This window comes from Aquarana catesbeiana, linkage group LG06 (genome assembly GCF_042186555.1).
Source record: "Aquarana catesbeiana isolate 2022-GZ linkage group LG06, ASM4218655v1, whole genome shotgun sequence".
NCBI lineage: Eukaryota > Metazoa > Chordata > Amphibia > Anura > Ranidae > Aquarana > Aquarana catesbeiana.
The window spans coordinates 175,080,961-175,095,615 of record NC_133329.1 but is presented as its reverse complement, the minus strand read 5'-3'; the positions used below and the strand labels follow the sequence as shown (position 1 = coordinate 175,095,615).

Here is a 14,655-nt window from a genome sequence, read left to right as displayed (position 1 = left end):
CTCTTACTTTCAGGCAGATCATCCTCCTGGTTAGGCCTATCTGGCCGTTTGACCTAATCCTTTACGGACTGGCAGATACCAATTGCTGCAACAGCTGGCTGAATAGCTGAACTGGCTAAAGAAAAGGAAGCTTTTAATAATAACTCCAATTTCTTGTCAACAGGGTCTTTCAAGCCCTGTGTGTTATCTACCGGACAAGTTAAGTTCCTGTTTAAGGAAGAGACTGCTGCACCTACGGCTGGCATACTTCATTTTTTAACAAACTTTTCATCCATGGGTTATAAAAAAAAGGGAAAAGCTTTTTGGAGGCAAAAAAGTCCTGTCAGGATGTTCCCAATCAGCATACACCGCCTGTTTCAACAGGGGGTGTAGCGGGCAAGTCTGTAAGACCTGAAAAGGCCTTAGAGATCCCAAAATGGACCAGGGGGGCTCAGTCACCTCTGCAAGAGGCAACCTAAAAGGCAGAATGAATCATTTCGGTCAGAGTCAGGATCAAAAGCCTCTGCGACTGAGGAGGCAGACATCGACTGTATATCTTCTTGTCCTGATTGCTCGGAAGCAGACTCATCTGCCGGGCACTCCACCGAAACCTGAGCTTTCAGCTCTTCCCCATCCTCAACCCATTTCTGAACCAGACTAGGAGACTCCGGGGAGGGGGATCTGTCAGGCTTCCTGCCACCCTGCGGGATGGAGGCAATCATGCCGGCAATCCTGTGCTCTTACCCGGCTAGGGCTGAGGACAGTTCATCTTAAGTGATAAAGGGTGAAGCAGCAGCGTTGACTGTAGGCACAATACCAGATAGGCGAAACGGCTCAAATTGTCTGGGAGCCTCTGGTCCTTTAGGGGATACAACACTAGGGATAGGACTAGTTTTATCAGGAACTAATGATGACATAGGTGTGCCCTTCCCTATGGTGTTAGTCCCACTCCTCTTTTTGGAAGGCATTCAATGCCGCAAATAAAGAGTACTTGGGTGTAGTTAAAACACCTCAGAAGGGAGACCCTTTAATAGGGCTCACCAAGCCCCTATGTAACAATCCTGCTAAGCAACACCTAGTGACTCACGTGACCCGGTTAAGGAAAGATGAACCACTGCAAGTGTCTGTTCAGAGCCTGATCCGTGTCCCACAGCTGCCTTCTGGAAGCACATGCTTGGCCTGCAAAGCTTAAATAAGTTGGGTGGGCACTGGAATGTTCTATGCGCATGTTCGCGGTCCCGGCAAGCATGACTGTATCCGCGTACGACACAAATCTTCGTGCGCCCAGATAAAGGCTACGGCAATTGTGAGGCGAAGCCACGTGTGCCAAATAAACTGCTGAGCACAAAGGCGCTCTTGCGAACACACGTGCACCATGGCGAAACAAAGGCGAAATGGTGCACCATCATACAGGTAAAAAACAGCCAGACAAGCAAAAAAAAGTACACTTTGCAAAACACCCACAGCTAGCCCAGAACTCCCCCGTATGGTCACCGCACACAGGTGTCCAGCCTTTAGCTAGCTTGACTGATTGTTACAAACACTGGGACACCCCACAATAATAAAATAAAGGGGTTTCACTTACCCGTCCAGGCACAGGACCACTTAGAAACTAAGGGCCCAATCTTCACCCTTCACTGCAGGTTCCTGACACTTAGACCTTCAAGGACTGGGTACGCTTTCATGTTTAGGGTCCACTCCCTTGGACCTGTACAGCCCCCTGCAGGAAATATCTTAGCACTGTAGTGTCCAGGATTTCCACGCCGCAGGGTCCAGCGCCCAAAGGCCATGTTACAGGCAAAACCTCGTAGGATATTGAGTCTTCTTTGCGAGGCTCGGGTACTATTTATCCAAGCATAAAAGCCTGTGTCAAATGGATCCGATCGGTCAATCCCTTGATTGATTTTTGGAACCGTTTGTGGGACTAGAGACCTGGAGCTCAGAGAGCTGAAACAAACCGTGCCATCCACCTTGCAGACACTGGTAAAAAACTAAAGTACTTCCTGTATGAGAGAGAGGTTATATAGGGGATCACTTCCTGTCTGAAGACCTTTGGTCTACCAGGGTTCATTCACCTGATGGAGTATAACCCAGTAGGTAATGAATATTAGCCTGACTCTGTCCCATGATGTATGAAAAAGAAATGGAGCACAGACCCTGGCAGCGTAAGGGTTAAAAAGCCACTGTAATGCTGGTCAAGGAATATAGCTTAGTGTAGTGTCACCTATAGCAGTCACGGTTCCTATAAGCCAAGCCTAGCCTACTGGTAGGTGGCTGCCCCCATAAACGCCATGCTCCCTGGCCAGGAAGTACAGGAGGCTGAAGGCAGAACAAGAGGGTTCCTGTGGTTCCAGGAGTGCAGTTGTCTGCAGGGGATGGTTGAGACCGGTGTCACAGGAACGTAGTCAGTGGGATGTGCAGATGGGTCAGTCAAGGTGCAGACACATGGTCAGCAAACAGGCTAAAGATCAGTCCACGCAGCAACTTAGTCAAACAGGCTAGGGTTAGTACAGGCAGGAGCAGCACTGCACTGGTTGAGGCAGAGATCAAGAATACAAGCTGCTGACTAAACTGGTGTGGTGATTAGGGACACTGGTACTGGAAATAAAGGATATAGCACAGGTCTGGTGACATACTGCGGTGGTGCTGATCAGAGACAATAGCTGACAGCAATATATGACACCACAGTGACACTGCACTTACATACACACTTGTTACATACTTTTACCAGAGCAGTGCATTAACCCATAGTGACAATGTACTGCTCTAGGAAGTGATCAGGATTTTTATTTTTTTTACACTGTGTAATACAGTGAAGATCACCGTTAAAAAAAATAAAATAAAAAAAAGCCATCCATGGCCTGTTTGTAGGGAAGCATACAATAGTAGAGGTCGACCGATATGGGTTTTTCTCTGGCCAATGCCAATATTTAGAAATCGCAGTGGCCAATGGCCGATATAAGATGCCGATTTTTGGGGGCCGATATATTAGGCCGATTTTTTTTTTTTTCCCCTTCATCTCATAAAATCTAACAGTTAGACCCCTTTCACACTGGGGCATTTTTCAGAAGCTTTTGGGCTAAAAACAGCGCCTGTAAAACGCCTCCCCTTGCAGTCTCAGTGTGATATCACAAGTGCTGTCACACTGAGGCGATGCGCTGGCAGGATGTTTAAAAAAAAAAAAAGTCCTGCAAGCGGCATCTTTGGATCGGTGTATACCGCTCCTCCACCACTCCTGCCCACTGAAATTAATGCGCACTGCTGCCGAAGCGCCTGCAAAGCGTTTCGGCAGCAGCGCTTCAGGGGCGCATTTAACCCCTTCCTCAGCCGCTAGCTGGGTTATAAGCGCCCCGCTAGCAGCCGAACAGCGCCGCTAAAATGACGGTAAAGCACCGCTAAAACTAACAGCGTTTTACCATCAACGCATGCCCGCTCCAGTGTGAGAGCAGCCTTAAGTAATACAGAAAATTTTTTTACATTTAAACATTAAACAAAACAAATCACCAATCAGTTCACTTGTATGTATAATTTAGATAAAAAAAAAAAAACAACGATATCTTAAATATTAAATGCACAAAAACAGGTAATCAAAACTTTTGGACAAAAAAAAATGGGCTAACTTTACTGCTTAGTTTTTTTTTTTTTTTTTTTATTTCATTAGTGTATTTTTCTTTTTTTTAATTGCGTTTGAAAGATCGCTGCGCAAATACCGTGTGACATAAAATATTGCAATAACCGCTATTTTATTCCCTAGTCTCTCTGCTAAAATATATATATATATATATATATATATATATATATATATATATATATATATATATATATATATATATATATATATATATATAATGTTTGGGGGTTCTAAGTGATTTTCTAGCAGAAAATACAGGATTTTTACTTGTAAGCAACAAGTGTCAGAAAAGATTTAGTCTTTAAATGGTTAAACTGAGAGCTTCTACACACGGAGTTCAGCTCATTGATAAAAGAACCTGAAAAGATACAATGTTTCTTCTTATCAGACTTGGCAGGCTGCCCAGGGAGGAGAGAATACTCTCCACAGATAACTTTCAGGCAACTTGCATTGACTTCTATTACAGAAGTCATTTGCAAGTCCCGCTGAAGTTATAATCGGCTTTTTTATCAGCACAATCGGCCGATGCCGATTAAGTAAAAGAAGCCAAATATTGGACGATATATTGGTCGACCTCTATACAATAGCAAGCATGCTTTATGTTGGCAATGGAGGTGGGGTGGTAGAGGGTTCATAAGGATCGTCAGGTCTTGCGCCAAAAATGTGAACTGTAAGTGAATGAATTTGTGTGAACTAGTTCATACTGATGTGATTTTAGGAAGCTATTTTTTACTGCAAGGACAGGGCATGGATTGTTGGGAGGTTTTCTTTTGCTTATTCACAGACACAGGAGAGTGGAGCTGTCGGATATAGTTCTGAAACTGAATTATGAGCACATCTTTTTTGGTTTATGTATACTGTGGACATTATTATTTGTTTAAACTTTGCACATTTTTGTCAAGGTAAAGAGTTGCAGCCGTTTGTTCATTAAATTAAAGTCAGCAGCTACAAAAAAGTGTAGCTGCTGACTTATAGAAAAAAAAAAAAAAAAAATCAAACACACACACACACACACACACCTGTTCCACGATCCAGTGATGCGGCCGCCCGAAGTCAGGCTTCTCTCCCTCTCAGCGGCGCTGGCATTGCAAGTGTGGGCATGCGGCTGTGACAGCTTGCGGCTTTATAGCCGGGGGCACACTGAGCATGCACGAGTCTCGCAGCGCACCCTGAGTGGCCGGGCAATCGTCTGGGACGTGTCCCAGAAGATTGAGGGTATGCAAACTTTTCTTAAGAGTAATTTGGGTAGTTTCTGTTGCGATTATGATTTAAAAAGAGTAAACACAGTTGATTGATGATAAATGGCTTCAGCCAAACACTAACCATGAGTGAAAGAAAAGTTTGTGTCATCATTCATATTCTCTGAAAAATGGCCAAGAAAGCATAAATTCTGCCAGGGTATGTAAGCTTATGAGCACAACTGTGTATGATGACGCTGTACTGGTCTGGTGACAGATCTATAGATATATCCCTTCTTCATTTTCCAAATAATTGTGACAAAAAATTTACAACTACAAAAACAACATGCTATGCCTCTTGCCAAATACCTTGGGCTGTCCACTTTCCAAAAAAAGGGGTCATTGGGGGATATTTATTCAGTCCTGGCATTTTAGGGCCTCATGAAAAGGAGATAGTGTGTCAGTACATCAGGATTGATCAATTTTCAGATCTATACACCATTGTTTGTGGTGTAACTTTCCTAGAGACTAAATACACCGATTTGGGTTATTTTCACCAAAGAAATGTAGCAGAATACATTTAGGCCTAAATTTATGAATTGACAAGATCTTATAACAGAAGAAAAAGGCATTTTTTTTTTATCTTCAAAAAAGGTTTATTTAGCAAAAGAGAAAAAACCCAGTGGCAATTCAATACCACCAAAAAAAAGCTCTAGTTGTGTTAACAAAATGCTAAAAATTCAGTATGGGTACAGTGTTGCATGTCTGCGCAATGTCATTCAAAGTGTGACAGTGCTGAAAACTGAAAATTGGTCTGGGGTAGGAAGGGGGTAAAAGTGCCCTCTAGTGAAGTGGTTAATTTTTGTTTGAGTTTGCTTTTTTAAAGCGCTGCACTTTCTCCACCATCATTAGAAATTTGGTATTGCACATAGTACTGGCAGCTTGTATTTTTTTTTTTTTTTTTAAACCTAAGCACAGTGATCCTTTCTTTTAAGTTCATAAACCTACCTTGTTATTGTTAGGATCCCCACATATGGGGATAGGTACTGCCTGTGTCACAAAAATCAGATGGTCTGCCTTCTGAACTATAGAGTTGCTGAGAGGGAGTTTCAGGGGGCACAGCCTTGTCTGTACAGTAATCACAGCTTGCAGGCAACAAGGTACCATGGTATATGTAGTCTTTAGAAATTGAAAGTAATTGGCAGCAGAGAAGCTGCAAAAACATACAGAGAATCCAGGAAGCTTTCTAAAGATATGGCCAGACAGAACTCAACCTGAAAGGAGATTTTTCACGTAAGCTTATATTGGAACCATTGTTTGTAGGGCTATTATAACGCAGATGCTAAATAATGAAAGTTAATGATTTGACCAGAGATATCCTTCCAATAAGGCACATTTATCTTATAGAAAACACATCCTGTATTCTACAACCTTTACAGGCACTTTATGCCTTCACATTAGAAAAGACAATAGGTTAAAGTACAATAAAAACTATAGAGTGGAGAAGGATTAGAACACCTGTTCGTTTTTATTGCTCTGTGCCTCTGGAAGATTCACCCTCTATTTGCCCTGTTTGCCATTATAAATAAAAGGGAAAGTTTAAGAAATTCCTACATTTTGGGTTGTCTCCAGAAAAGTAAGAGGGGAAACCTTCCAATGGTCTGGTACTGGGGGTCCCCAAGGGATTCCCTTAATTTGCATGCATTACTTGTTTTAGCTATGGGTCAGAAAGTGAAGGGAAATCTCCTAAATGAGACACAGATGGCAAAAAAAAAAAAAAATTGACAGGGGTTCTGACCCTCCCCTTGCTCTAACCAAAATAAGGAAATAAATTCAAAAGATATTAAAGACTGAAAAAACCTTGGTGGTACAACCCTCATTCCTTGAAATATCTTAGAAAAGGAAAAATAAATTAAAAAAAACAAAAAAAAAAAAAACAAAAAAAAAAACAAAACACACCCACACACACTAAAGTGAAAGAATGAACAAACCTTTTCCAAGCAGGCCTGACAGAAGGAGGAACTTTTGAGACACACAGACGGTGCAGAGTTTAGATGAAGAGAACCCGTGCAAAAATGTGATAAGATTTCAGACTGTGCAAGATGTTCCTTTAAACGTTGTGTAGCCCCATTAGAGGCGTCTGAGCAAGGATAACATCCAGGAGAAGTGCCAATATTAGGAACGTAAAACTTATGGAGATCATTGTGAAGCTGATTCAAATGAACACTGGTGAAACAGGAAACTGGGTGAGAAGTGTGAAACTGGCAGGGAGACCGGCGCTTTTCCATACACACATTCGAACAGCTGAGGGGGTGGCTGCTGTAACTGCCTGCAGCAGCAACTTGTTTGAAAGGACTTTCAGAAGTAAAAGGCAGCCCAGGGGCTATCTGGCAAGTAACTGTGCCTGCAGCAGTTTTCTCCAGGATATGATTAGGCCGAATGTACCCACTCCCACCGAAATGAACATCAGGTGTGCAAGATGTGCCATTAGAACAAAGTGCACAGCAGCTTACTTTAGAGCCGGTTTGAAGCTGGATTTGCTTTACAGAGGGTGGTTGGATTTTCGAAAGTGGAAAGGAATTTGTGCAAGGTTGAAGCGGGTTTGCAGGAGGAGTTGGAACATCCTTTAGTTCCATTGCAGGTCTACTGTTCTTGTAAGCGTTCTATAGAAAAAAAAAAAAAAAACAAAAAACAAAAATCACAAAAACACCTACCACTACTGACTTGCTTTAACTAGGTATAAAGCTTAGTTCTGCAAACAGGTTGGGGTCATAACTCTAGGTCAGCTGTCATTCCTATGCCAATGATTTGTGGGCAGATTCCATGTCTAAAACTGGCATACACCAAAAGGTGTGGGGATGTTTGTGACATCAATGACCCATTATGACCACCTCGCTATTAAGGGCATGTGCATCCTCGCCTCTTCGCGTACGTCAGCTGTGGGGCAAGGAGTACCTGATCCACAGTTCTCTGGCCCAGAAAAGTGTCAATTTCAGGCTTATCCCTACTTCAGGCAAGCCGTCTGTGTCACATAAGAAAATAAATTTGACTAGCATGCATCCTTACAAAAGAGAAATCTGGTGTACATTTTATAATTTTACATACACAAAGTTCAGAACGGATTAACAAGATTTACATTGAACCCTATGGTAAAATTCTGCATCTGCCCCCTGCTGCCTCTGCACCGAGAACTGAGCAAACAGGTGATCACTCAAATCTCTGCTCTGCGCCTATAGCTTTTACTGGAGTGCAGGGCTGGAGAGGGGAGGGAGCGGCTGGCTCAGTCTCCCAGCAGTGCAGCTAAAAGGCTAAACCAGCTGCCGGTCCAGGCATCTGGGTGGAACCTGACTGTAGTCAAAATCTTTCCCCAGCCTGGACCAGCTGAGTGACGTCAGCTAACAGCTGGCTTTAGCATGCTGTCAACTGAAAAGGGGTCATCGGAATACAGAAGGAACTGTACATTTGATCCATATGAGCAGTATAGCCAAAAGCTTTGGCCATACTTCTCCTTTAACATACTAGCTGGAAATGTTCCATTTCCATTTATTTACCTTAATGTCCCCCATTTGGTAGATGGATAAATAGGTTACAATGGCATTGGAAGTCTATGAGATAAGCACTGTAGCCTGAATGAACACTTACTTGTTTTTCTCTTGTACTAGGTAATGCCTGCTCAACAGTTGAAAAGCAATTTGAGAGTTTCCACAGCCAGGGCTCAGCATTTTGATCTTGATGCTGAAGCCATCCAATAGTCTTAGCACACAAGTTTGCTTTCTCATTCTCTTCCATCATAAAGCCATGTGCAGCACTTCAGCATCCTATAGCACCTCTTTTCTTTCATCATTATTTCCTTTTGGGGGGAAAAAAATATAAATACACACAACTTTATATGTTATATATAAAAATGAAAATAGAGAATTAGGCTAATGTCACCCTTCCCCATCAAGAGGGCCCCTTTCACACTGATGTGGTGCAGTGCACCAACAGGTGTGTTGCAGGTTAGCTGTGCTTTCCCATAGCATAAAGTTTTATTAGGTCCCACAGTTTTGGTGCGCCTTCTCAAAGCACACCAAAACCATGGGACATAAAAAGAACCCCATGGGAAAAACACAGCCAACCAGCACACAAACTGGGTACACTGGACTACGCCCGGGGTGTGGTGAAACCACATCAGTGCGAAAGAGGCCTAAGGAATTCAGTTCTAGTCAAGCAATTTTGTCTATACTTAAAACAAAAGTGAGTACACCCCTAACATTTTTGTAATTAATTTATATCTTTTCAAGTGACAACACTGAAGAAATTACAAATTAGTGAGTGCACAGCTTGTATAACAGTGTAAATTTGCTGTCCCCTCAAAATAACACAACCATTAATGTCTAAAAACTGCTGGCAACAAAACTGAGTACAGCCCTAAGTGAAAATGTCCAAATTCGGCCCAAAGTGTGAATATTTTGTGTGGCCACCATTTTTTTCAAGCACCGCCTTAACCCTTTTGGGCATGGAGTTCACCAGAGCTTCACAGATTGCTACTGGAGTCCTCTTCTGCTCCTCCACGAGGACATCACAAAGCTGGTGGAAGTTAGAGACCTTGCGCTCTTCCACCTTCCATTTGAGGATGCCCCACAGATGCTCAATAGGGTTTAAGTCTGGAGACATGCTTGGCCAGTCCATCACTTTTACCCTCAGCTTCTTTAGCAAGGCAGTGGTCATCTTGGAGGTGTGTTTGGGGTTATGTTAGAATCATGCCCTGTGGCCCAGTCTCCGAAAGGGGGGGAATCATGCTCTACTTAAGTATGTCACAGTACATGTTGGCATTCATGGTTCCCTCAATCAACTGTAGCTCCCCAGTGCTGGCAGCACTCATGCAGCCCCAGACCATGACACTCCCGCCACCATGCTTGACTGTAGAGACATACTGCAAGTCATACTTGTCTTTGTACTTCTCACCTGGTTGCCGCCACACAAGCTTAACACCATCTGAACCACATAAGTTTATCTTGGTTTCATCAGACCACAGGACAGGGTTCCAGTAATCCATCTCCTTAGTCTGCTTGTCTTCAGCAAACTGTTTGCGGGCTTTCTTGTGCATTATCATTAGAAGATGCTTCCTTCTGGGACTACAGCCATGCAGACCAATTTGAAAAAAATATACTAAAGTATATACTCGCGCTAATGGTGAAAGAACAGTGAAAATAAATAACAAAAGCAATTGCCACACACTAAGTGCAAATCACTAGACAAATGTAAAAATATATGTAAATGTGGCGCTCGCAGATGTAAATAAGTGTAAATAATATTAGACAAAACAAAGTCCAAATAAAGTAACAAAATGTTCAAAAGTGTTTGAATCCATAGTGAAAAAGAACCACAAATGCTGCAAAACTTCAGGAGCAAATAAACACGGATGCTTCAAAGCTTTTCAGGTGCAAGTCAACACCCCCTTATGTGTCCCCACTCACCAGATTGCAAAGCTGGGGGTCAATGCAGTCTGGGGGTCGCTTCAGGCGGCGCCCAGATACATCTGCTAATCCATTTTACATGCCTGCTTTTAACAGATATTTTGTAAGTACCCAATCTTGTGTAGAATAAAATTTTTTTAAACGGTACTTTCACTATGAGCTCCTTTTTTCATTCCCTTTGGGTGCCTGGCATTTCTACTGAGAACCTTCATTAAGAATTTCATTGATCTGACGTGTACTTCACATCTCCGAGACACCTTTGGTTATCATTTAAGCCTGAAGAGACCCCCAGACTGCAAAGCTGGGGGTCATCACAATATTGTGAGTGGGGACACATAAGGGGGGGGGGGTTGACTTGCACCTGCAAAGCTCTGAAGCATCCATGTTTATTTGCACCTGAGAAGTTTTGCAGCATTTGTGGTTCTTTTCACTATGGATTCAAACACTTTTGAATATTTTGTTACTTTATTTGGACTTTGTTTTGTCTAATATTATTTACATCTACGAGCGCCGCATTTATATATATATATATTTTTATATATGCAGACCAATTTGATGCAGTGTGCGGCCTATGGTCTGAGCACTGACAGGCTGACCCCCCACCCCTTTAACCTCTGCAGCAATGCTGGCAGCACTCATATCCATTTCCCAAAGACAACTTCTGCATAGGACGGTGAGCACGTGCATTCAACTTGTTTAATCAACCATGGCGAGGCCTGTTCTGAGTATAACCTGTCTTGTTAAACCGCTTTAGGGTTTTGGCCACTGTGCTGCAGCTCAGTTTCAGGGTCTTGACAATCTTCTTATAGTCTAGGCCATCTTTATGTAGAGCAACAATTCTTTTTTTCAGATTCTCAGAGTTCTTTGCCATGAGGTGCCATGCTGAAATACGTGACCAGTATGAGAGAGTGAGCGATAACACCAAATTTCACACACCTGCTCCATATTCACACCTGAGACCTTGTAACACTAACGAGTCACATGACACCGGGGAGGGAAAAAAAAAAAAAAAAAATGTCTAAAATGGGCCTAATTTGGACATTTTTAAATAGGGGTGTAACTCACTTTTGTTGCCAGCAGTTTAGACATTAATGGCTGTGTGTTGAGTTGTTTTGAGGGGACAGGAAATTTTAACTGTTATACAAGCTGTACACTGACTACCTTACATTGTCACATGAAAAGAAAAAGATTTACAAAAATGTAGGGGGTGTATTAGAGATCGGTATACACTATATACATCAAATATAAAAAACCAACACTTGACGCCTACGCTATAGCGGAAGGAAGGAAGGAAGGAAGGAAGGAAGGAAGGAAGGAAGGAAGGAAGGAAGGAAGGAAGGAAGGAAGGAAGGAAGGAAGGAAGGAAGGAAGGAAGGAAGGAAGGAAGGAAGGAGAGAGTGTGCCCAGCAAACAAAGGCGTTCTGGTGGAGGCAGTGGCATCCACAAACACTGCAGTGCCAGCCACTAATAGCGCAGTACCTCCTGGCAAGAAAGGCCAAGTACTAGTGGGGTGACAACTCAGCCTCAGGACCCATGCCAGCCTTCCCTATGCCCTTCAGAACCCCCTGTGGTTTTTTCCTTACTCAGGAGCAGCTAACATCCCCCCTTTAACTGCCCAGCCAGAAGTCCAGGTGAACACAGAGAAATTTGCCCCAAAAGATTTCATTCAAATTTTAAATTTTTGGGCCTCACATGGAATATGGGACACTCAAAAAATAAATAAAAAAGTTTAAAAAAAACAAAAAAAACAAAAAAAAAAAAAAAAAAAAGTTAATATTGGTCCACCAAACCCCATTCACCACATGCTGATCTACTCAGCAGTAATGCCCAGAACCAGGATATTTGATAACAAGGTTCCATATTATAAAAAGGGCAATACCCAGAGTCCTGTCCAAAAAGACCAATGACATGACAAGCTTGACAAAATTCGTCTACTTATAAAATTTTTCAGAAAAATCTCCCCCGTTATTTACCCCAGATCAACATATATGCATGGATGAGTCGCTTGTCAAATTTATGGGCAGGCTGGGCTTCAAGCAAATTATCCCCAGCAAAAAGGGGCCCCATATGGGTGAAAGTTTATAAATTATGCGATGGAGCCACAGGGTACACCTATGCCTTCATGGTGTACGAAGGCAAGGACAAAAGTCGTTTGGGACATCATAGCCCCACTCAAAAAAAAAAAAAAAAAAAAAATCACCACCTGTATGTAGATAACTTCTACACCAGTTAGCCCCTTTTCTGCAACCTTCACAGGAAGGCGACTCCAGCATGTGGCACCATAAGAAAGAACAGAAGGGGCTTCCCTCAAAGGCTCATTAATATGAAGCCAAGAGGAGAGTCAGCAAGTCTGCAAAACAAGGAAATTCTGGATGTGAAGTGGAGGGACAGAAAGGAGGTCTACATGGTGTCTTCAATCCACCAGAAGGAATGGTCCAATCCAAAAACCAACATGTATACACAAATACAATTTGTTCATGGGGGGAGTCGACTTTGGTGATAAAATGCGAACATACCATTGAAAAAAAAAAAAAAAAAAAAACACACACACACACACACACAAACACCACCACACTCCATTTTTAATTGGCCATATACAATCCTTATATAATCTACCGCAACTCCACCAAAAGACCTAAATCCTTCCTTGGCTACCAGGAGGAAATCACTGCTGTTATATTCCCGAACGGCCCACCAGAACAGATTTGATCAGATGTGAAAGACAAACTCTCTGAATGCTATCTTCTCCGGCAAAATAAAATGGAGTGCTCCAGAAGAGATACCCCTTGTTGTCCCCAGTGTCCTTCCCAACCAGGCCTCTGCATAGGTGAGACTGTTTCCACCCTTACCACACTTCAACATTATATTATCCACAAAAGAGGAGAAGTAAGGGTTTGGGGGGGGGGGGTGTTCCTCCATTATACTTAACTAGGTGGATGCAGCATCATTCCGATGCTCTGTCTGTCCCCCGATGCCTCTACACAGAGCTGAGTAATCGCATGTCGCCGATGACTCGGTTCTCACAGCGCCCCTCACTGTCAATCAGCAGCTCTCTGCTCCTCCACGCTCATTGGAGCACTGAGCTGTAGGGGTGAGGTGCTCCCTTGTAATAGAACAGAAATAAACAGGATAGGGCCCCTTTAATGCAAGATCTGACATCTTTGACACCAAGTACTGCTGCACAGTGGCACATACTGTGACTACACGTTACCCCTGAAGGGGATAAATAGCTGGTGAGTCTCTGCACAATCACAACGCGAGACACCAGCACTGGAAAAATACACCTGCTGTTTGTTTAAAGAGAAACTCCACAGCGAACGTTGCTTTTCACCTTGTAGTGCACATATCACAGCTATTTATATGGACTGTTTATTAATATTCTAATGGTCACACAAATTATGGTTTATGATAATTTTGCATGCCAGGTGTGATATACTTTATTGTATTCATTGATTTTTTCAAAGATTAGGGCACATGTCACTTTGATATTTATAGTATTGGAAGAGTTGATTTTGGTGGAGTTGCTTTATTTAACATATTGCTTTAGATGAAATATAGCACAAGACACTTTGGATAATTTTGCATGTCTTGTGTGATATACTCTATTGTATTTATTGATTTCCTCAATGATTAGGGCACAAGTCACTTTAATATTTATAGCATTGGAAGAGCTGATTTATTCATTTAATTTTTAGAGGAGTTGATTGATTTATTTATCAACATATTTCTTTTGATGAAATATAGCACAAGACACCTGGGATTTAAAATATAATTTTCTACACTTACAATTCATTTGGGAAACTGCTTTTATAAATAGGATTTGGGACGGCGCCACACTCACACATTTTTTCTTTCACAAGATCTCACATTTACACTTAAAGGCAAGAAATTAAACAAAAAAAAAAAAAAGAAGACTTTACCTGGGAACTAAGCTGACGTTAGCCAGTTACCAGGGAGGGGGCAGAGATGAACCCCCGGGGGATTAGAAAGGGAACTGATAGAGTGGGATCGGGAAATACTTTATCAGGTGACTGAAGGGAACTCATCCAGTGCCCAAGCGACAGCTGGTCATGCTGCAGAAATATCCGTGCAACCTGCTTAGAATCAGACATGACATTCCCCTGGCTGGTCACTTCGGAGTGACCAAAACCCATCTTCACATATGTTGGACGAATATGTCGTCCAACATATTTGAAGAAGTCTTAGCACTTATATGCAGCAGCTGCAACAGTTCTCAATTATCTTCTGCACTTATTCACACATTTGCTAGCGCTGCATTTATTTTATATCAAAACCCATCTTCGTTTGACTCAGCTATTCTTCTAGCTAGGGATAAATAGGGCTAACTGGGGGCAGTAAACAGTATTGCCGTACCTGTGACAATTGTCAGCAGGTGGGAAAGAAGGGA

General features: G+C 42.4%; 1 protein-coding gene across 11 annotated transcripts in view; it reads right to left on the bottom strand.

Moving 5' to 3' along the window:
- The window catches only part of MARF1 (meiosis regulator and mRNA stability factor 1), a 453,542-nt gene that overhangs the window by 406,368 nt on the left and 32,519 nt on the right, over positions 1-14,655 (bottom strand). For 9 of the 11 annotated variants that reach the window (XR_012235026.1, XR_012235025.1, XM_073591154.1 and 6 more), the window contains exons 2-3: positions 8,431-8,638; positions 6,780-7,451 (exon numbers count right to left, since the gene is read on the bottom strand). Coding sequence is in view for 9 of the 11 variants with exons in the window: in XM_073591154.1 (XP_073447255.1) it covers positions 6,780-7,451; positions 8,431-8,580 (822 nt within the window). In the remaining 2 variants the exon portion in view is untranslated. The remainder of the gene's footprint in view (positions 1-6,779; positions 7,452-8,430; positions 8,639-14,655) is intronic. The other 2 variants (XM_073591156.1, XM_073591157.1) reach the window with 2 other exon arrangements.